Below are 22,907 nucleotides of genomic sequence, written 5' to 3' on the forward strand. Positions count from 1 at the left end.
GGATCAGGGACAGATTTGGGACCAGAGATTAGGGTTAGTGCTCTTTCCAACTTATCTTGTCATGAACTGAAGTAAATGTGACTGTGTGAGGCACTTTATTTTACCAGAGAATCCTTAGATCTGTCACATTAGGATCAACCATAGAAATTCAAAAGCACCAGACTCATCAGAAAAAATTGCAACAGAAAACATTTTTAATGAATGGCAAAAAAAAAAAAAAAAGTCCCCTGTGATAGAAACAAAACATTGAGATGGAGCAAGATTTCTCCTACTTCTCAGAAAGATTACATGGAAAGAACATGAGAAAAAGAAGAGTAGAGAAGGAAACCAAATTCTAGCCCTTGCATTTTTTAAGAACAGAAATAAATTATTTCCTTGGGTTATTTAGTCAATGGGATTCTGCAGAGGCAGGCTTTTTTTTTTTTTTTTTTCTTCATAACTTGTTTTCTCACTTTGGTGCTTTAGAAGGTACTCTTTGCTCCATTGTAATGTTGCTTATTTTGGAGGATTTTTCTTCAACTGAGTGGACCCTCAGGGAAAGGACATTGCCAAGTTGATCTAGTTCCTCAACCACTGTTTTGACGACAATTTCTTCTTTTGAGTCTAAAATAAAATAAATGCAAATCTAGTACTCATTCTTAACGGGTTGAAAGATACTTAGTCATTCATGGTAGGCTTTTAAAAGTAGTATTTGTTGGGCACCTGGGTGGCTCAGTTTGTTAAGCGTCCAACTTCGGTTCAGGCAATGATCTCATGGTTCGTGGGTTTGAGCCCCCCCATGGGGCTCTGTGCTGACAACTCAGAGCCTGGAGCCTTCTTTGGATTCTGTGTCTCCCTCCCTCTCTGCCCCTCCCCTGCTTGCACTCCATCTCCCTCTCTCTCTCTGTCAAATACAAACATTAAAAAATTCAAAAATAAAAATAGTGTTTGTAAGTTTGCAGTAAATTGAGATATAATACTGTGTTTGAAGCCTATGCGAGGCCCAGAACTGCCTTATACTTGCCACTGTTTTTAGAACAATGAGTGTTTAAGAGTGTGAACAACCTAAGTGTCAGGCAGGTACTGGCCTGGAGCAAGTAATGTCTTCTTTTTAATACCAACCTGCCCTATTTTTTGTGGTTTAAAATAAAGTAGCTCTTCCACCAAAGCATTGAAACTGGGAAAATAATAGGTCCTAGGTAAGAAAAATGGAGACTGAGTCCCCATTTCAGTAAGTTTATAATTTGACCACATCTCTTCTACAAGAATATAAAATACAAACATTAAGAACTTCCATAACGACCCCTGATTCCTTCATTGGCTACATGTAACCTTAGAAACAATTTTTTATATTTTTAATTAAAATTTTGTTTAATGTTTATTTATTTTTGAGAGACAGAGCATGAGCAGGGGAAGGGCAGAGAGAAAGGAAGACCTAGAATCTGAAGCAGGCTCCAGGCTCTGAACTGTCAGCACAGAGCCTGACGCAGGGCTCGAACTCAGGAGCTGCAAGATTGTGACCTAAGCCAAGTCGGAGGCTTAACCGACTGAGCCACCAAGGCACCCCAATCTTAGAAACAATTTGATTTAGTGTACAAATAAGTGACTTATTAAAACTGCTGCTTTCGAAAAGATTTATACCAAGTAAAAAATAAAAAAAACCCTTCTGTACCTTTGACTTGATTTTCGGAATGTATTGGCCCACGTCCTTTTGATTTGTAACATGTGGACTTGCTTTTTCTGTGAAGAGAAGAGTAAATTGTTGCTTTTTTTTTTTTTCTTTCACAAGGAAGCTCATAAATACCTATGAATTGGGAATAAAAGTTTTGGTGTTCTAGTTTCCACAAAATTAAATTCCTCTTATGCCTAAGAGACATATAAGTAAGCCTCTCATGACCTCAATGTACTGAAGGAGGAAATTAAATAAATGTTTACGATAAGAAATTCCCTTGTGACCAGCTATTTTCTCTTTTGTCTCCCTATCCGGGGACTACAAGTTTTCACTCTGACTTTTCAGTCAATCACCTGGCCAATGAACATGTTTGGGGTGTCACAATGCAGAAGGCGCTGGGCTAGCTGCTATAGAAAATGTAGAGTGATGACACAGTTTACACCATTGAAAATAAAGTACATGCATGTAAGAAGTTGTCTGGAAAACAGCATGAAAGATGTAGTAAAAGAAGTGAATAATGAACGGTGTAATGAGCCCTTAGTTTGAAGGAGGGAGCATCACTGTTGAGTTCCTATGAGAATAAATTGTAGAGGACTGACACTGGCCTTGGAAGATGCATGAGATAGAACTGACTCCCGGTGTGACCACAGGCAAGCATTTGGTAATAGCCACTGATTACCAAGTCCCCTTCTGTGTGCAAGCCACTCTCATGAGCACTTCACCTACATAGTGAAGTGCTATGGTCAAGAGTAAAGAGTGTGGTTTTGGTGTTCTCACAATCTTACCAATAAGGAAACTGGGATTTAAAGAGTTTAAGCTATGTGTTCAAATTCACCCAGTGGTGTGAGGTGTGCCCAGGGCTACGATTCCAGGGCTATTGCTCTTGGCTAACAAGCTATGATCACTTCTCCAATGAAGTCGTCATTGTTCCTCTTTCAAATGAAAACGTAATAACCCACCTAAGACAGGGTGCACGTGTGGTAACTGGTGAAGTAACAATAAAATAGAGTGTGTTGTTATGGGACATGTGCTCCCCCAGTAAATCATAGAAGGCAATTTTCCACTTGGAGTATAGGAATTGTTTAACCTTCGGTATTTAGATGTCCTGTTATTATAGATACACACCCTTGGGGTGCCTGGGTGGCTCGGTCGGTTAAGTGGCCAACTTCAGCTCAGGTCACGATCTCACGGTCCGTGAGTTTGAGCCCCGCGTCAGGCTCTGGGCTGATGGCTCAGAGCCTGGAGCCTGCTTCCGATTCTGTGTCTCCCTCTCTCTCTGCCCCTCCCCCGTTCATGCTCTGTCTCTCTCTGTCTCAAAAATAAATAAACGTTAAAAAAAATTAAAAAAAAATACAGATACACACCCTTTATGTACTTAGATATTTGATTTGGCTTACACATGGCTGCTTGTTTTCATTTCACTTGGATGCAGTAATAAATTCCCAAGACCACAGTGGGTATGATCCTTAGAGTAGGAAATTCTAGAATATGATACTGGCACACATGTGATACCGAGCAAACCCAGTGGACGTGAGATTAATTTTTTTTCACAAGTTAGTATTTACCTTTCTTCTCCATCTAGTAATTTGCAATACGTTTCTATTTCTTTTTCTAAAAATATTTTGATATCTAGAAGCTGTTGGTACTCCAGCTTCTGGCCTTCTGTTTCTGTGCGAATCTGTTGCAACTCTTCCTCCATTGCCCCAATCTGGTCCTGGATCTGCTGGAGCTGGAGGCAGTAATTACCTTCAGTTTCAGCCAGGGAGCATTCATACGAATGTTTCTGGAAGAAGAATAAAGCCAGGCTTGCATGGACAGTAGATAAACAGTGCATTCATATTTAAAACATTCTCAAGGTGGAAAGAAGCATTTATATGAGGTCTAAATCCTTTCAGTTGAAAATCTGCATTAGCCAGGGGTTTTTTGTTTGTTTGTTTGTTTTTCAAACAAACATTTTCTCTCCATTGAGAAAGTTTAATTTTTAAACTTTGGGATTGGTGAGTCAGAAGTCTATGGGGGGCGCCTGGGTGGCTCAGTTGGTTAAGCGTCTGACTCTGCACTTTGGCTCAGGTCATGATCTCGTGGTTCGTGAGATCGAGCCCCACATTGGGCTCTGTGCTGACAGTGTGGAGCCTGCTCAGGATTCTCTGTCTCTCCATCTCACTCTGCCCCTCCCCTGCTTGTGCACATGCGCTCTCTCTCAAAATAAATAAATAAACTTAAAAAAGGAGTAATGTTTTATGGACAACATTCTTATTATTTACTACATTTACCACATTTTATACTTTTGGTTATATGTAATTAGTTATATATAGTTAGTTAGATGTGTGTTTGTTCATACATATACACACACTCATTCAAATCAATGGTGACTCCTACGAACCATGGCCACGAGGGACTGCAGTTCTATTTCCAAGGTTTGCAGATTGCGTTTCAGCTCCATCAGCTCATTTCTGGCTGTGGTGGCTGCTCCTGAATCATCAGAAATCTGTTGTTGCAGTGAGGCACTCTGTAGCATAATCATCAGAAGGGTTAGTGAGCGGCTCGATGGTCTACTGACCAAGCCCTTGGTCTGTGATTGGCCACAGATGTACCTTTTCATTAAACCAGGCCTCCGTGTCTTTGCGGTTCTGCTCAGACAAGTCCTCATACTCGGCCCTCATGTTGTTCAACAGGACAGTTAGGTCCACGCCTGGCGCTGCGTTCACCTCCACGTTCACATCCCCCCCAGCCGCGTACTGTAGGACATTCATTTCCTGGAAAAAGGATCAGTCTTAACACTCAAGGAAGAATTTTGATTGATAGTCCAACTCTGCTCTGAAGTGGACAGAGGACTGAAATCAGGTCACATCTGAAGCTACCCTGCAGGGTCCCTTACCTCCTCGTGATTTTTTTTAAGGTATGCCAATTCCTCACTGAGCGTTTCAAACTGTATCTCGAGGTCGGTTGTACAAAGGGTCAGCTCATCCATAACCCTGTGAAGACCATTGATGTCGGCCTCTACACTCTGGTGTAGAGCAAGTTCATTTTCATACCTGAAAGGTTATTAAAGCGCTTGAGAATTGTAACCGTAGGCAGTTGCAAAGCATAACTGTTTCCAACATGTTGTATAATGAAGGATAGGATGTTCTATGCATGCTCCTGAGGCTTATTGCATAGGCAAATTGGAATCCCTACTGATTTATAATGAATATTTTGGAAGAGTTCTTTATTCAGAGTTTTTATCATCCAATGTGCTTAATCATTGAATTAAAATGTTTAAAATTTATGATCGCTCTTTTTATAAGGGTGCATTTAATTTCTTCAGGGATTTAGTCTGATGTCATAAAAACATGTTGGCTTTTAAAGCAAAAGGTCTGTTTTTTACTCCAATGGTCGTATTTACCTTTATTACAATTAATTACGTTATTTCACCTACTTCAGCCTGAAGTCATCAGCAGTCAGTCTGGCATTGTCATTTTGCAGAATAATGCTGGCATTACAGGTGGCCATGGAAATAACCTGAATAGGGTAGATTGTGCAAAATGCTAAGTGCTGAAAGTCGAGGGAGAGTCCAGAATTTAAATGTGATTCTTAATCTTCTCAACCCATCAAGTATCTATTTTAGTATCATTTTTTCCACATTAAAGGAATCTGGCTTTATCTTCAGATAATGAATGTCCAGAGCTTAAGAGCCAAAGTGTAAGCTTTTACAATCACAGATACTTTTATTTCTCTTGATCAAAAAATATGAGCCAAATATAAGATCAATAAAGCAATTATGTCCATTTTGAAACTATTTGTCTATGATTTTTTTTTTTAATACTACAATTTTTTTTCCCACTTACTGCTTTAAGCACTGGGAATGGAGAGTGAGCAAATTCTACATCATGCAAAAATTTTAAGCACATTTTATATTTTGTTTTTTTTTTTTTTTTTAGTGTATATACACCTAGAGTCTCATAAAAGTATGCAAATCTATATTTCTTACCTGTCTCTTAAGATCTTCAATGACTGAGATATATCTCGTGTGGTCATGATCTAGACCCCGGCAAGAACCGGGCCCGTATTTCTCGTACCAGGCCTTGATTTTCTGCTCCAGGTCTACGTTTGCCTCCTCGAGGGCTCGGACGTGGTCCAGGTAGCATGCCAGGCGGTCGTTGAGGTTTTGCATGGTCATCTTTTCATTCCCGGAAAGGAGGCCATGCTCATTTCCAAGAAAACCAGCAGAGAAGCCCCCACCACCATTACAGAAACCTCCACCGGAAGAAGTGCTCCCAAGAGGAAAAGAAACGCTGCTCCCGGCTCCAGACCCACGGCATACGTTCCCAGCCCCGAAACCTGGACCTCCACCAGACAGCCGCCCTGGGCCAGTTCGTGAGCAGACTCGCCTGGAGCCACCAGAAAGTTGAAAAGACATGGCAATAATATAGCGGAGCGACCCTTTCTCAGCGAGGAGCGAAGCAAAAGTACACCATCCATAGCCGGGATCTCCATTGGCCTTTTATAGGAGTCTGTAGGTCATTTCAGTCTTGACTGTTTCAAGCTGTAATAAAATATTACTTGCTCCCTAATTGTTGTTTTTCATAATTGGGTGATTTTTAATAGGGTCCAGTCTGTAGGTAGAAAAGTGCCCCCAGGATATCTTGGTCTATGAAAAAGGTACCAGGTCGAGTAATACTAAATCATAGTTTCAAAGGTCAAAATTAAATATGAGTACCCATATCTCTTTTTTTTTGACTTCTGGAAGAGAGTCTAGTGTTTTTTTTTCCCCCCTAGACAATAAAGAATTAATAATTCACACGAGAAATGTCTACGGCTTTTGTCCTGAGAATGTTTATGGAGTATTTCTATTATTCATGCTTTACTGGACATTTCCTTTCTTATTAATAAGAGGTACTCGCAGTATACAGTGATCTGTTGATAGTCGGGTTTTTTTAATTGATTTTTTAAGTTGAAAACTGAAATAATAGAAATCCTGCCATACTTTTTGAGCCTCTGACTTTGGTTCAGGTCATGATCTCACGGTCTGTGGGTTCGAGCTCCGTGTCCGGCTCTGTGCTGACAGCTCAGAGCCTGGAGCCTGCTTCAGATTCTGTATCTCCCTCTCTCTCTGACCCTCCCCCGTTCATGCTCTGTCTCTCTTGTCTCAAAAATAAACATTAAAAAAAAAAAAGAATTATTTTGAGAACTGAACTTCCTATTGATGAATACAGAGTAAAATATTTGAAGGAGAGGTGTGTTTTCATCCCTACCTAGAAAACCAATGATTATCGTACTCGAGATGGAAAATTAGTTGTCATAGGTAAGGAGCCTCTTCATTCTCTTCCTTTGACACCCATGGGAAGTTATCCCATATGGTTGTGCTTCATTTCCCCGCAAGGCAAATGAAAATACTAACACTGAATGTTGAGCAGTTCTGATAATTAATGACTATAAAGCAGTCTGAAGGGCACAAACATTTTGTAGATGTTAATTATTTAAATTATTATAATAAAACGAACATGTCAGACAGGGTCAGGTGTCTATAACTTATAATGCTACAAATTGGCTACTGATTATGGGTTTAGATCGTTTAGAAACAGTAATTTTTTCCGAATGAGATTTTTTTTAATGTTTATTTTTGAGAGAGAGAGAGCATGCATACGAGCGTGAGTGGGGGAGGGGCAGAGAGAAAGGGAGAGAGAGAATTCCAAGCAGGGTCCCTGCCAACAACATAGAGCCCAACACAGGCTTTGGGTTCATGAACTGTGAGATCATTACGTGAGCTGAAATCAAGAGTTAGATGTTTGACCAACCCAGGAGCCCCCTGGATGAGATTTTTCAATGCTGTGCATATCAGATACTTTGAAAAACACCCAAAATTATTGCTCCTGAAAGATACAGAATATCTGGCAGGCCACAACACATGGATTTTTTTGACCAAAATATTTTAAGATAATATAAAACTGTAACTCAGCCCATTGCTACAGGTTTAGAACAATGTGTGATAGGAGGTGCAGCTGGTATTCAGAGACTTGTTTTTGATTTTTTTGTGACCTGGTAACCATTTTAATCTTTTGCCCAAATGTCCCATGAATAAAACAAGAGAAACAGAGTATGGGGTCAGTGTAATAGTTTATAAGTCTTTAGTGTCTTGGATAAGAGGTATTGTGAGGCCACAAAGTATTATTAACATAATCTACTTATCTCTAGATATCTTATAAATACGAATTAACTTGTAATCTTTTGTAGAACAAGTTAGGCATATATTATTAGAACCATTTTGGGGATGAGTTGGCTGTGAAGCTAAGTGCCAACACAGATCACAAAGCAGGACTGGAATGTATGATGCTTAACTCCTGAAAACACTGTCATCTGTTTGCTCATCAGGGAAAATCTCTTGACTTACTTTTTTTTTTTTTAAATGTTTATTCATTTTTGAGAGAGAGAGAGAGAGACAGAGCATGAGCAGGGAAGGGGCAGAAAGAGAGGAAGACACAGAATCCGAAGCAGGCTCCAGGCTCTGAGCTGTCAGCACAGAGCCCGACATGGGGCTCGAAACCCACAAACCGTGAGATCATGACCTGAGCTGAAGTTGGATGTTTAACCGACTGAGCTACCCAGGCACCCCTTGACTTTTCTTAATCATAGATTTCCTCTACACGAATACTTGCTACAAAAGTTTAGGTATGCTTTAGTCCTTTCCAGAAGTGGGGGTAGACTTAACAAATTCTCTAGGCCATTTCTATCCATACATTTCTTCCTCAAGAGTGTTATTGTATTCATGGCAAGAAACACATACCATTACCCTTTCTTGAGATTCTGTTAGGCCTTAGAACATTCATTATATAATGTGCATATTCTAGGTACTCGAAAATAATTGCATTAAATTAAACTTTAAGTTATGCAGCATAGATGTCTGCTTACCTCAAGATAAAGACGTTCATCACATTATCTTACTCTAATGATCCTATGCTAATTTTGCCCCTGATAAATTTAGTGTTTAGTTTCAAACATGCTTCAATATCTTTTGATGTTGTTCAAAATTTACATTCTACATTTCTGTTATCCAAGTTGGAACAGTATTTTTCTTGAACGTGAATGACGTTTGTTTTATAGTGATAATAGTTTTTTGGAGAATCAGTTTCTTTTTAAAATTTTTTAAATTTTCTATTTTTTAGAGGGAGAGAAAGTGGGGGAGGTGCAGAGAGAGAGAGAGAGAGAGAGAGCCACAAGCAGGCTCCATGCACAGCACAGAGTCCAACTCCCAACGTGGGGCTTGATCTCACGATGACCCTGGGATCATTACCTGAGCTGAAATTAAGAGTCCTATGCTCAACCCTACTGTGCCACCCAGGTATCCCAAGAATCAGATTCTGGTGTGTTAATTCTTCCCACAGAATGGCTTCCCTGGTTTTGATAGTCCCACTCTGCTCTGAGGTGAACATTGGACCTGAGGAATGAGATCAGACAATATCTGAAGCCACTCTGCAGGGTCCCTTACCTCCTTGTAAAGGACTCTGATGACGGCTTAATCTTTGTCTGTTTGGAGTTAGAATGCATTTAGATTTTTCCTCCCTTCCCTCAGTAGAAGGAAGGATTCCTTGTGGAATCCTGAGGTTCTCAATACTACGGTATTATGTTAGAGTGAAGCACACAGACTCTGAGCCAGACTGCTTGGATTAGCATTCCAGCAATTCCAGTTATTAGCTGTGTGACCTTGAGAAAGCCAGTCACTCTCTGCCTTAGTTTCCTTATGTATAAAAAGAGCATAATTAACAGTACCTATCTTATAGGGTTGTTTTGAGAATAAAATGAGGCTTAGAATAGAGTTTAAAGTGCTGGGTATCACTATTACTGATTCTTTCCCGGAAGTTATGTAAAAAAGTCCTGCATATACTTTGGTTTTGTTACCTTTTATTTTGGTGTCACTTTTAAGAAATCATTTCCAAGACCAATGTCAAGGAACTTTCTCCTATGTCTATGGCCATATCACCGTGAACACGCCCAATCTCGTCTCCTATGTTTTGTTTGAGGACTTTGATTGTTTTAGGTCTTATTTTTAGGTCTTTAATCCATTCTGAGTTGATTTTTGTGTATAGTATGTGATAGGGGCCACTTTCACATGGGCCTCTTTTTACGTGTGATATTCAGTTTTCCCAACACCATTTTTTTAAACATGTTTTTAAAGCTTTATTTTATTTTTGAGAGAGACAGAAACAGCATGAGTAGGGGAGGAGCAGAGAGAGAGGGAGACAGAGAATCCTAAGCAGGCTTCGCACTGCCAGCACGGAGCCTGATGCGGGGCTTAAACTCAAACTCTCAGGTCGTGAGATCATGACCTGAACCGAAACAAAGAGTTGGACACTTAAGCGACTGAGCCACACAGGCGCCCCCCCAACACCATTTGTTGAAGAGTCTACCCTTTCCCCATTATGTATCCTTGTCCCCTTTGTCAAAGATAAGTTGACCATATATATGTGGATATATTTCTGGGATCTCTACTCTCTTTATTGTGGTAAAATACACAGAACATAAAATTATCACCTTACCCATTTTTAAGCATACAATTCAGTGGTATTGAATACATTCATAATATTGTGCAACCACCATCCATCTTTATAACTGTTTTCATTTTGTAAAACTTAAATATACCCATTAAACAATAACTCCCCATTCTCTTCTCCCCCAGCCCCTAGCAATCACCATTCTATTTTTTCTCCCTATGAATTCCACTACTCTAGTACCTTATATAAGTGGAATCATACAGTATTTGTCTTTTTGTGACTGAATTATTTTACTTAACATAAAGACTTCCAAATTTCATCCATATAGAAGCATGTGTCAGGACTGCCTTCCTTTCAAAGGCTGAATATATTCCATTGTATGTTTATACCACATTTTGCTTATTCATTCATCATTGATGGTTACTTGGGTTGCTTCTACATTTTTAGTTATTATGAATGATGCTGCTCTTAACATGGATGTACAAATATCTCTTCAAGATCCTGCAATCAATTCTTTTGGGTATTTACCCAGAAGTGGAATTGTTGGATCGTATGGTAATTCTATTTTTAACTTTTTGAGAAAATGTCATACTGTTTTCCATAGTGGCTATGCCAGTTTGCATTCCTATGAATAGTGCTCAAGGATTCTAATTTCTCCACATTTTTATGTCTGCCATACTGTTTTATTTATTGTAGCTTTGTAATATATTTTGAAATCAGGAAGTGTGATTTGTCTTCTCTCAAAATTGCTTTAGCTATTAAGGTTCTTTTGTGTATCTATATGAATTTTAGGATTCCTTTTTCTGTTTATGATAAAAAATGCCATTGGGATTTTGATAGGGATTGCATTAAATCTGTAGATTGCTTTGGTAGTATGGCCATTTAAACATTATTAATTCTTCCAGTTCATGAGCATGGGATGTCTTTCAATTATTTGTGGGTGCTTTAATTTCTTTAATCAATGTTTTGTAGTTTTCTGTGTATAAGTCTCTCATCTCCAGAGTTAAGTTTTTTTCCAAGTATTTTATTCTTTTTGATGCTACTATAAATGGAATTGTCTTCTTAATTTTCTTTTTTTTTTTTAAGTTTTATTCATTTTTGAGAGGCAGAGAGAGACAGAGCATGAGCAGGGAAGGGGCAGAGAGAGGGAGACACAGAATCTGAAGCAGGTTCCAGGCTCTGAGCTGTCAGCACAGAGCCCGATGCGGGGCTCGAACTCATGAACTGTGAGATCATGACCTGAGCTGAAGTTGGACACTCAACCGACTGAGCCACCCAGGCGCCCCTTAATTTTCTTTTTTGAAAAATTTATTAAGTGTATAAAAATGTAACTGATTTTTTATGTTGATTTTGTATCCTGCCACTTTGCTGAATTTATTCGTTAGTTATAACAGTTTTTTGGTGAAGTCTTTAGGGTTTTCTATACATAAGAGCATGTCATCTGCAAACAGAGACAATTTTACTTCTTCTCTTCCAATTTAGGTACCTTTTATTTCTTTTTCTTGCCTAATTGCTCTGGCTAGGAATTCCAGTATTGAATAAAAGTGGCAAGAATGAATATTATTGTTTTATTCCTGACATGGAGGAGAAGCTTTCAGTTTATTTTTACCATTGACTATGTTATTACCTGTGGTATTGTCAAATATGGCCTTTTTATTATGTTGACTTACATTCCTTCTGTACCTAATTTGTTGAGCATTTTTATCACGAAAAGGTGTTGAGTTTTGTCAAATTCTTTTTCTGTATCTTTTGAGATGATCACATGATTTTTACCCTTCCTTCTGTTAATGTGGTGTATCACATTCATTAATTTGTTTATGCTGAACCATTCTTGCATCCCAGGGATAAATCCCATTTGATCATGGTGTATGATTCTTTTAATGTGCTGTCGGATTTGTTTTGCTAGAATTTTGTTGAAGATTTTTGCATCTAAGTTCATCAGGGATATTGGCCTATAATTTTCTTTTCTTGTAGCATCTTTGTCTGGTTTTGGTATAAGAGTAATGCTGGCCTTTTGTAAAGTGAGTTTGGAAGTGTTTTCTCCTTCTCAGTTTTTCTCTCTCTCTCTCTCTCTCTGGTTGGTCTAGTAAAGATTTGTCCATTTTATTTTTTCAGAAAACCAACTCTCAGTCTTCTTGATCTTATCTGTTTCTTTTCTAGTCTCCATTTCATTTATTTCTGTTCTAATTTTTATTATTTCCTTCCTTCTGCTAACTTTAGGCTTAATTTCTCCTTCTTTTTCTAGTTCTTTGATGTGTGAAGTTAGATTGTTTATTTGTGAACTTTCTTCTTTCTTGATATGGGTGGTTATCCCAGAAAGTTCCCTCTAAGTACTACTTCTGCTGCATCCCATAGGTTTTGGTATATTATATTTTCATGTCCATTTGTCTCAAGATTTTTTTTTAATTTTCCTTTCAATTTCTTCTTTAACCCATTGGTTGTTCAGAAATGTCTTAGTTAGTTTCTAAATATTTCTGAATTTTCCAATTGTCCTTCTGTTATTGATATCTAGTTTCATACTCTGTGGCCAGAAAAGACACCTGATACAGTTTCAGTCTTCTTCAGTTTGTTAAGACGTGTTTTGTGGCCAAACACTGTGTTGCAGAATTCCACTTTTGCCCTGTCTAGTTCCTACATCTCTCTCTTTTCCATTCTACCTTCAAATATCACCATTTACAGTTTGTTGTTGTTGTTATTTTAAGGATGTATTTGGCTCTTCAATTTCTTATTTCCACTCTATGAGCAAGTTGCACTCAGGGATTAGATTTTATACACTTTTATTCTCATTGCCAGCACTTAGCAAGTGTGCATAACAAGTGTTTATAGATGGAAAGAGAAAGATTTAAAATTTTACAGAGATGTGAAAAAGACTCCAACCAGTTTGCCTGTTAAACTTACTCCTAACTTGTGAAGGCCACTGAATTAAACAGAAGAAATTAAAAATAAGATTCAGCTCCCATCTGGGGTATGTTTAAAATGCAAAGATTGGCCACAACCAGTGAAGATGTCTTGCAACAAGAAGAGTTTTTATTGAAACACCACCAGAGAGAAATCCAAAGAAATGCTACAATTCTAAAAATAGGTTCTTAAGTCACTGGAAGAAAAGCAGAAAAATAAGAGGGCTTTCACTTAGGAACCTAGCTTCAGGTTGGTATTTTAATTTAGGGGCTCTTCTTTGGGGGTTCAGGAAGGCACCCTCTGTTCACTCTTTATGTTGTTGGCTTTGGTGGATTTCTCTTCCACAGTGTGAACTCTGGATGAGAGAACTTTGCCACGAGGATCTATTTCTTCAACAATCGTTTTAACCATGGTGGTTTTAGATGAGTCTAAAATGACACATAAGAATTGTTAGAATTTATCAAATTCATAAAGGGGAAATAATTAACTCATAATTTGAAACATACAAGTAAATACCGGATGCTTAACACAGCTTTTGTTTACCTTTTCTTTGATTTCCTGGTCCTTCATAGCCTTTTGATTTAACACAAGAGCTGTAAAAATAAGAGAGCTTGCATTAATTATTTCACTCTGTTTTGCTGAGGAAATTGTAAAACAAGGATTTAAGATGGGAGATCTCTGGGGACGCCTGGGGGGCTCAGTCTGTTAAGTGTGATTCTTGATTTCGGCTCAGGTCATGATTTCAGTGTTCATGAGTTTGAGCCCTTCATGGGGCTCCACACTGGCAGTGTAGAGTGTGCTTGAATTCTCTCTCTGACCCTTCCCTGCTTGTGCTCTCTCTCTGCCTTCCTCTCTCAAAAATAAATAAACTTTAAAAAAAAGATGGGAGATATCTGGATTCTAAATAACACTAGAAGGAGTTTATGTACACATGACATGGGTCATAAATACTTTATCCCTGATTTCAAAAAAAAATCAATAACCTTAAGATAAAATGTTTTCTCACTGGAAGTGGTACTTACCCATCCTCTCCATCTATCAGGCGGCAGTAGGTCTCAATTTCCTTTTCTAGGTGGACCTTGATGTCGAGCAGCTGCTCGTACTCCAGTTTCTGGCCCTCCGTCTCGGTTCGGACCTGGTGCAGCTGTTCTTCCAGGGCCCCGATCTGAGCCTGGATCTGGGCGAGCTGCGTGCAGTAGTTCCCTTCGGTCTCGGTCAGGGAGCACTCCAGGGAGTGTTTCTGAGGATCAGTAAGACACAGTTCAGTAGAAAATGTCACAATGTTGTTTTAGAATCAGGCAGAGCACTTAAGAGACATTTAAAAGAGTTATCCTTACATAATGCAAATGACCATATTTACCCCAAAGAGTCCCCCTTGTTCAATATTAATCGTCATACTGTTGTTGTGTTTGAGAATGACACAGTTGGTGGTGAATGTCACTCATGTCCAGGAGTGTTAGCAAAGATGAACTTGTTTCTTCATAGGGCACAGTGTAAAGATCCCTCTACCCCACCAATATAGCCTATGCTTGTGGAGTCTGGCACAATTTGCCACATTCCCCAGGAAAAAAGTTCTCAGACAATTAGCTGCCTTGTTTCTAATCATGTAACAGCTTCCTCTCATGGAGATTAGCTCTTCTATTAAAAGACAATCCCCTAGTGAAATGCATGAACTTTCCAGAAGTAAAATGACCCAAAGGAAAGAATGACCTTTTAAATCTTTGAATGGTTTGACTCATCAGCTTGTGAATCCAAATGGGTTTATATAGGGTCTCTCCTAAAGAGGGATGCCTGCTATAGTTTTACATGGGATGAAGATAAGAGTGTCTTACTCTTTCTTCTGCAAGAATTTTTTGCAAAGTCCCAATTTCACATACATTCATACCCTCCTTTGTGGATCAACTCTAAAGGTTTGTTTACTTGCCATAGTGGAAAAAGTATAGAGGTTGGGAGCTAGGAAATCTGGAGAGAAAGTTCTGGTTCCTTCATATTCAACTGGGGGACTCTGGGGAGACTCTTTGAATCTTAGATTGTTCTTTTGGAAATAATGACATGAATTATAAAGTCTGCCCTGCCCAAGCCCTAGGGTTATTGTGGATTCCTGTGGGGGAAAGTGCTGGGCCTTAATGAAAAGGTTACTATTATTATCATGACTGTTTAGCTTTATAGGCAACCTTCCCGCCTCTGCTTTGCTTCTTGTTTATGCCACCTAAGATGGAACTTGTAAGTACTCTTAATTAAGTGTTCCAAAGGAATGCTAGATGAGGAAGCTAGGAGAGGTGAAAAGGTATTTTTGCACTCCATGGAGAATGCTTTTTGATCTTTTGCCTTAGGAGGGAAGACTCAGTGTAAAAACGCTTTTCTTTTACGGGCACCTCAAAAGAATTGTACTTGCTAATTTCTAATGTTTCATAATTATGAGCATCTAGGTATACTTTCCAGGCAAAGAGGGGTTCTGCTGGGCAAAATGCAAAGGTGTCTTATTTCAAAGCACGGTCATTAACGGATAAAAACAAAACTAAGTAATATCACGTAGAAGAAGCACTCTTCTGATTTTTACCTCAATTTCTGAAACAAATCTTTTTTGTACTTTTTACTGACCATTGCTAAGAGGGACTGAAGTTCAATCTCCAGAGTCTGAAGAGTACGTTTCATTTCCGTAAGCTCATTCCGAGCTGAGGTGGTGGCACCAGCATCGTCGGAGATCTGCTGCTGCAGCGAAGCGCTCTGCAAGGTTGGGGAGCATGTTAGGGTACAGCTTGCCTTGCATCAGCGCTCAGGGCCTGGTAAGCGCGCCCCCAAGGGGTTTCACCTTCTCGTTGAACCAGGCCTCCGCGTCCCTGCGGTTCTGCTCGGCCAGGTCTTCGTACTCGGCCCGCATGTTGTTCAGCAGGACCGTGAGGTCCACCCCGGGCGCCGCGTTCATCTCCACGTTCACGTTCCCGCCTGCCGCGCACTGCAGGGCCTTCATTTCCTAAAAGAAAGGTAACCATGTTAGGAGCTGAGTATTTTCAAAGGAACTAGACAAGCCAGGATGCAGAAGATTAGAAGTGTTTTGTTTTGCTTTGTTTAAAAAAGTTTGTTTCTTTGGGGGCGGATGGATAGGAACATTTCAAACAGTCTAAACCATAGGGAGAAATCGACAAATTCCTTTTGGAATATTGACGTCAGACATCAGATTCGTCATCTGACATGTATTTTTCAATTTTGGGAGCGAGGCGAATTGTGGAATCGGGGGAGACGGAGCACCTACCTCCTCGTGATTCTTCTTGAGGTAAGCCAGCTCCTCGCTCAGAGTTTCCAGCTGGATCTCTAGGTCCGTTCTGCACAGAGTCAGCTCATCCAGGACCCTGCGCAAACCGCTGACGTCCGCGTCAACGCTCTGGTGAAGGGCCTGTTCGTTTTCAAACCTTAGGAAATAGTAGACACCTGCATTACCTTAGTCCCATCACTTTTTAGGTCATCATAAAACTCCAACCGTGCTTTGAGGTCGAACTGTTAAAATCTACTCAAAATTTCCGTTAGACTGCCCATAATGCAATGAACAAATTTCTTTGAAGCAAAAGAATAGGAACACTCGAAAATCTTTCATATGATCTTAACATTCACTTGTGTAAGTTCCTAAATTTCCCATTCAGCTGGTCATTCTTATACGCATTTGGTTTAAAACAAAGAAGCAAAAGCAAACAAGTTAGGTGACCTCCAATAGCCTAAATTAAAGGGGTGGGGGGAATGTTGAGATAACCTTCTTTGGTTTCTCTTCAGCTTTACTTACTTTAGCCTGAAGTCATCAGCCGTTAGTCTTGCGTTATCGTTTTGCAGGATAATATTGGCATTACTGGTAGTTACAGAAATTATCTGATAAATGGAGAGTTAGTTAAGAGTGAGGAAATAAATCTAAAAATGTCACATCCCCTTGAAATAAAGTCACCTATGAAATTATAGTAATCTTTCTGGCATTCTGTGTCTAATAATAAGATGATTCTTTTGGAAACGGGAAAGTAAGTCTGGCCTCTTTTACCACTTCACCCCACCTGTTAAAAAAATCCTTTCTATGGAAAAACTTATAAATAAATAGCAGGAAACATTGGGCAGTTTTTGATATTTTCATATCACAAAAAGCATAAACATGCATACCTCATACCAGGTATGGGTGAGCCATGTTCGGAGATTAGAATTTTAATATAAATTATTTTTAATATTGGGGTGCCTGGGTGGCTCAGTCGGTTGGACTTCCAACTTCAGTTCAGGTCATGATCTCATGGCTCGTGATTCAAGCCCTGTGTTGGGCTCTGTGCTGACAGCTCAGAGCCTGGAGCCTGGTTCAGATTCTGTGTCACCCTCTCTTTCTGCCCCTCTCCTGCTCACACTGTGACTCTCTCTCTCTCTCTCTCTCTCTCTCTCTCTCTCAAAAATAAACATTAACAAATTTTTTAATAAATTATTTTTAATATTAATAATGAACTTCTGAAAATTAGAAGCTGAGAGCAAAGCCCTGCTGTGTGTAACAGCATACACGTTTGTGGGTGCTCGTGTGGCTAAATACTCTCTGGGGTATTAACTAACCCTCACAACATTGTGTTTCTTACCTGGTTCCTGAGGTCATCAATTATTGGGAAGTATCTGCTGTAATCATGATCAAGACCACGGCAGGAACCAGGCCCAAATTTCTCATACCAGCCCTTGATCTTCTGCTCCAGGTCGGCGTTGGCCTCCTCCAGGGCACGCACATTCTCCAGGTAGGAGGCCAGCCGGTCGTTGAGGTTCTGCATGGTCACCTTCTCGTTGCCCGACAGGAGGCCGTGTTCGTTCCCCATGAAGGCAGTACAAGAGGCCGTCCCCGCTCCGAGCCCTCCGCCATAGCCTCCTGCAGGTGAGCTGCCCCCAAAAGCGCAAGAGAAGCCACTTCCAATGCCTGACACACCACATGCATTTCCAGCCCCAAAGCCCACTCCCCCGCTAGAGCCAAGCCGTCTGGATGCAGAAGAAAAGCGCACAGACATGATGTCCAGGCTGGAGAGCTTGTTCCTGGGGTGAAGCTTCGATGGCAAATGTTCTGCTCAAACAGTTGAGCTTGTCTTTATATACGCATTATCAGGGTGTTTCTTGATGAACTTTGCTGCTCATAGCAAAATGGTGTTTGCCAGCTCATCCTGAATTATTCATAATTGGGTGATTTTTTTTTTTTTTAATGAACGCCTTTACCCTACTGTGTCCATTTCTGTAGGTGGATAGTTACCTTGGGGTTATTTGTTATCTCCAAAATAGGACAGGGAGGAGTATTATCAAGATTATTATAGTGATGCATTTCAAATTTAGTATGAGCAATCCTTCCTGTCCTCCAGGTTTCAGGACTATACAACTCCTTTAAGAATAAAAAAGTGTGATAGACAAATTTCTCTTTCCCCTGCTCAAACCAACAACATCATATATTTTTCCAGCATGCGAGGCATCATAGTCATGGTTTTCAGTGGATAATATGATCTTTCTTTCAGATGTATTGAAAATAATTTCAAGATCATGAGCTCATGGTACTAGAGGAAGGAGGCCAGGTCTTAAATGAAAATTGAGGAATTAAATGGACTCTTATTTGGCAACAGAAAGTCTTCCTTGATCCTTATCCCTCCTGAGTTACCATTTCATTTTTACTCGTTTTCTGTCTAAGCTCTTTTGCCACCCAGGTTAAATAAAGGTGTTAGCTAACGTCTCTGGGCCTAGTTTCCTTATCTTTAAAATGAAAAGACTAAAACTATGGTCTGTATGTGGCCTTTCTATTTCTAGATTTCTTGCATTTTTACATTTCTTCATTTCATTCATTCTCTTTTTTTTTTTTAATGTTATTTATTTTTGAGAGAGAGAGAAACAGAGTGTGAGCAGGGGAGGGGCAAAGAGAGAAGGAGACAGAATCTGAAGCAGGCTCCAGGCTCTGAGCTGTCAGCACAGAGCCCAACACAGGGCTCAAACCCATGAACCGTGAGATCATGACCAGAACCAAAGTTGGACACTTAACTGACTGAGCCACCCAGACACCCATCTTCCTTTCATTATTTCTAGAAAAATTTTCTGCATTCACTTCCTCCACTCTTCTCCTCCTACTCACTCCTGAATTTTGGTCCCAGCACTTTATTGAAATTAACTCTTAAAGATTGCTAATTATCCCACATCTCCAATTCAGTCAGTGTTTCTTGTGTTTATTCTCCTACACTATCTTAGGCACATTTGATACTGACCACCCCAGGTTTACTGAGCTCTGAACAATTGCCTTCTGGGAATACTTCTATTAGAATATTTCTGTTTGCTCCTGTTCTTTCTTTCATTCAGTGTGTCTGTGCCCTAAATTTTGTCATTCCTTACAGGTTTGTGCTTGGTCTTCTTGTTTCCTACACATTCTCCTTTGGTGCTGTTATCTCTTCTTGTTGTTTTGGCTCTAGGTGAATGGTTTCTAAATATACATCTTTAGCGCTGGCCTCTGCCCCATTCTAGACCCACTGGGCCTCACTATGCCCAGCAGACGTTTCTACTGAGAGGCTCTGTCATGACTTCTAGTTCAACACTCACACTTTGTCATATCAAAGTTTGTCATCAGACTTTGTCTTTTGTACCTTTTTTCATTACTTACTGGTGGAATTACTCTGACTCATGCTCAAGATTGCTAAGAAATCTTTAATTTTTGTCATCTTCTAACAGTTCACATCCAACAAATTACTAGGTCCAACTGAACGTACTTCTGCAGTGTCTCTTGAAGCATTTATCTCTTCTATTTTCTTTTCACTATCATTTTTTTTCAGTTCAATTATTGGATTTTGGTTCAAGTCTTTTTCCTCTCTGTCCTGGTCAGTAGGCAGATCAGGAAGTCAAGGCACCATTCCTAAAACACACCACCATTCATGTAATTGAAAGAATGTGGGCTCTTGGATTCAGATATATCAGCATCTGTATCCCAGTTCTGCAACTTCCTGGCTGTGTGATCAATGCAAAGTTCATTCTCGCTGAGCTGCCATTTCTAAGGTGGAGACATGACTTGTGTTTCTGTGAGTTTAAAAACGTGGTTTAAAATCCATGGACTATAAACTAGATAAAGCTCCTTTGCCTGACATGTGTTTCTTCTTGAGGTAGGTTGTACTTACCTGACCTATTCATTCTTTTATTTTACTGCTCTTCTCCTTTCCCTCCTTTTGGTATTTGCTCCTATTGTTGTCTCCATTTGAGATTATTTGAGATCTTGCATTTGCCAAGAACAACGGACATCGCTTTCAATTATAGAGGTTGAAAATGAGGTTGGTAAAAATATAAATTTTCATGACCTAATAAGTGAATTTGCAGAAAAGCAAGCCAGAAAAATCTGCTGATTGATCAAGAAATCATATTAATAAAGCAGCATACCCTATTGTATTACATAAAATTATGACATCAAAAATGTTATTTCTTTGTAATTTGTAAGATTATGTGACATCTGTATTACTAAACCTCTATTATATGTTATAAGTAATACAATGTTTTTAAAGAAAAATATTCATATTTTAGTATCTCTCACTGAACTTTTTCCTGACTTTTGAACAAGGGACCTGACATTTTCATTTTGCATTAGCCCCTGCAAATTAGGGAGCCATTTCTAGTTGTCAGATTCTTCCCCAGGATACCTGAAGAGTTCTAGAGAAAATACCTGCAGATACTTGAATATACCAAAGAATGCTTACTGCACAACCACTCTGGAGTGATGATACACACACACACACACACACACACACACAGCCTCCAAATATTTAGGGCTTTACTCTTAAAGATGAGCAGAATTTCAGAACACCATACAATGGAAAACACTTCAACATGAAAGACAAAGATTCAAAGAAAGAAACAGAAAAATGGCACTTGGGAAACAGATAATAAAGGAAGCTGAAAGAAAACTTAAAAAACAAAATAAAACTACCTATCATTAATGTCCTTAGAAGTAACAAAAATATTGCATATTTGAAACATGAATACAGTACCATTAAAATTGAACAGCACAAGAAAAGGGCTTTCAGAATTAAAAAATAACTTCCAAAATAACTTCAATGGAAGAGTTGGAAGATAAGCTTAAAAAAAATCTCCCTAACTGTTGACAAAAGACAAAAAGATGGATAAAAGAAAAGATTAGAAAATTAGAGGCTTAGTCCAAGAAGAACAACCTTAAGTAAATCAGAAAGAGAGAAAGAAGACATGATGAAGAAATTATATTATAAACATATTCTATAATACTACTCATATCTAAAGGACCTAGCTGCTAAGTTGAAAGAGGCCACCAAGAACTATGAGTAATAAGTGAAAAAGAACTGCCACACAGCATGTGCTCAGTTTATTTCAGAGAACCACGGAGAGAAAAGAGAACACTTAAAATACCGGAAGAAAAGAGAACACAATCAATGATGTGGAAATCAGCATGGCTCTGAAATTGTCAACAGCCCTGGAAGTCATGACTCCAAGGAAGAATGCCTTCAAAATTCTACTTGAAAATGATATCCGGGGTGTCTGGGTAGCTCAGTTGGTTAAGCGTCCCACCTCGGCTCAGGTCACGATCTCACGGTTCATGAGTTCTAACTCCACGTCAGGCTCTGTGCTAACAGCTCGGAGCCTAGAACGTGCTTCAGATTCTGTGTCTCTCTGTCTCTCTGCCTCTCCCCTACTTGTGCTCTGTTTCTCCCTCTCTCAAAAATAAATAAACATTAAAAAAAAAGTGATATCCAACCTAAAATCCTCTACATTGACAATTAATCATGAATGAGGGTGGAATAAAAATATTTTCAGACATGAAATTTCTCAAAAAATTTACCTCCCTTACACACTTTGTCAGAAAACCACTAGAAGGGAAAATGAACAAGATAAGGGAAAGCTTAGAATCCAAGAAATGGGGTCCCAGTACAAGTGCACTGAGTGCACATCCCTGATGATGGCTGGGTACTAGGTTGAAAGAAAAAATACAAGATGGGAAGATTCTGAGTGTGAGATCTGCCAGGGATACATGAAAATGATGGGTGGTTTTGTTTATGTAAGAAAGAGTATGAGAGATTAAGATGTATAGGAAACTTGGCTAGTAAAAATGTTAGAAAAATATTGCTTGCATGAAGAGCAAAAAGTTGTCCAAGAAAACATGGTGTATACTGTTCAACACAATAACGAACGATCTTTACTTAGTCATAATGATGAAGATACCGAACATTGATTTAACCAAATATTATGGTATAACTATATTAGGAGAAGAAGGAAGGTAGTAAAGGCAAAACTCTCAACCTTCCTTTAAGAGCACAATATATAATATCTACAACCAATAAATCAAGAAATATTGAATAATGCATATCATTTTAAAATATAGAGATAAAGATGACAAGGAGCAGCTAAACGAGTTTTAAGTGGTTGCCTGTGGAAATCAGGGCTTGAGGTAAAAGAAGGGAGAGAAAGGACACTACTGTCTTTTGTTTTTACTTTTAGCATGATTTGACTGTTAAAACAAAGTACACTCATTACTTTGGTAAAAAGTAAAAATTCATTTAAAACTAACCAAGAAAAAAAGAACCCCAAGTTTCATTGTAAGGTACAGAGGTTTTATTGTAAAATTTACAAACAAAGTTGATACAGAGTCCAGTTTAAAATATAGACTGTGGGGAGCATCTGGGTGGCTCAGTTGGTTAAGTGTCCAATTCTTCATGTTGGTTCATGTCATGATCTCATGGTTTGTGATATCCAGCCCCATGTTGGGCTCTGTGCTGACAGCTCGGAGCCTGCTTGAGATTGTCCCTCTCTTTCTGCCCCTCTCCCTGGCTCATGTTCTCTCTCTCTCTCTCTCTCTCTCAAGATAAATAAATAAACTTAAAAAAAAATAGACACCATAGTATCTCCATGTCTAGCAGTTAAAT

At 39.2% G+C, this 22,907-nt stretch overlaps 2 protein-coding genes across 2 annotated transcripts; both read right to left on the reverse strand.

Annotated features, from left to right (window-relative positions):
* Positions 1-234: 234 nt before the first annotated feature.
* KRT26 (keratin 26) lies at positions 235-6,075 on the reverse strand. Its single transcript, XM_060647844.3, has 8 exons — positions 5,622-6,075; positions 5,070-5,152; positions 4,530-4,686; positions 4,246-4,407; positions 4,035-4,160; positions 3,217-3,434; positions 1,652-1,719; positions 235-603 (listed from the first exon to the last, which is right to left on the reverse strand). Exons 1-8 carry the CDS (start codon positions 6,048-6,050, stop codon positions 449-451), a joined length of 1,398 nt encoding a protein of 465 aa, XP_060503827.3. The 5' UTR covers positions 6,051-6,075; the 3' UTR covers positions 235-448.
* A 7,000-nt stretch (positions 6,076-13,075) lies between these two features.
* On the reverse strand, positions 13,076-18,318 carry LOC132687674 (keratin, type I cytoskeletal 27). Its single transcript, XM_060646120.3, has 8 exons — positions 17,607-18,318; positions 16,793-16,875; positions 16,271-16,427; positions 15,830-15,991; positions 15,619-15,744; positions 14,040-14,257; positions 13,561-13,610; positions 13,076-13,445 (listed from the first exon to the last, which is right to left on the reverse strand). The coding sequence occupies exons 1-8, from the start codon at positions 18,018-18,020 to the stop codon at positions 13,303-13,305; spliced, it is 1,353 nt and encodes a 450-aa protein (XP_060502103.1). The 5' UTR covers positions 18,021-18,318; the 3' UTR covers positions 13,076-13,302.
* Between the last annotated feature and the right edge of the window lie 4,589 nt (positions 18,319-22,907).

Source organism: Panthera onca, chromosome E1, assembly GCF_046562875.1.
Source record: "Panthera onca isolate mPanOnc1 chromosome E1, mPanOnc1 haplotype 2, whole genome shotgun sequence".
Taxonomy (NCBI): Eukaryota; Metazoa; Chordata; class Mammalia; order Carnivora; family Felidae; genus Panthera; species Panthera onca.

Bases quoted from the DNA above. Each gene is read 5' to 3' on its own strand.
- KRT26 (XM_060647844.3), bottom strand. From the start codon at position 6,050: ATGTCTTTTCAACTTTCTGGTGGCTCCAGGCGAGTCTGCTCACGAACT. The intron at 5,153-5,621 runs GTAAGAAATATA...TACCCTATTCAG, and splicing joins TTGAAGATCTTAAGAGACAG to GTTATTTCCATGGCCACCTG. The intron at 1,720-3,216 runs GTAAATACTAAC...TTCTCTTCACAG, and splicing joins TTACTAGATGGAGAAGAAAG to AAAAAGCAAGTCCACATGTT.
- LOC132687674 (XM_060646120.3), bottom strand. From the start codon at position 18,020: ATGTCTGTGCGCTTTTCTTCTGCATCCAGACGGCTTGGCTCTAGCGGG. The intron at 16,876-17,606 runs GTAAGAAACACA...TCCATTTATCAG, and splicing joins TTGATGACCTCAGGAACCAG to ATAATTTCTGTAACTACCAG. The intron at 15,745-15,829 runs GTGAAACCCCTT...CCAACCTTGCAG, and splicing joins AGGCCTGGTTCAACGAGAAG to AGCGCTTCGCTGCAGCAGCA.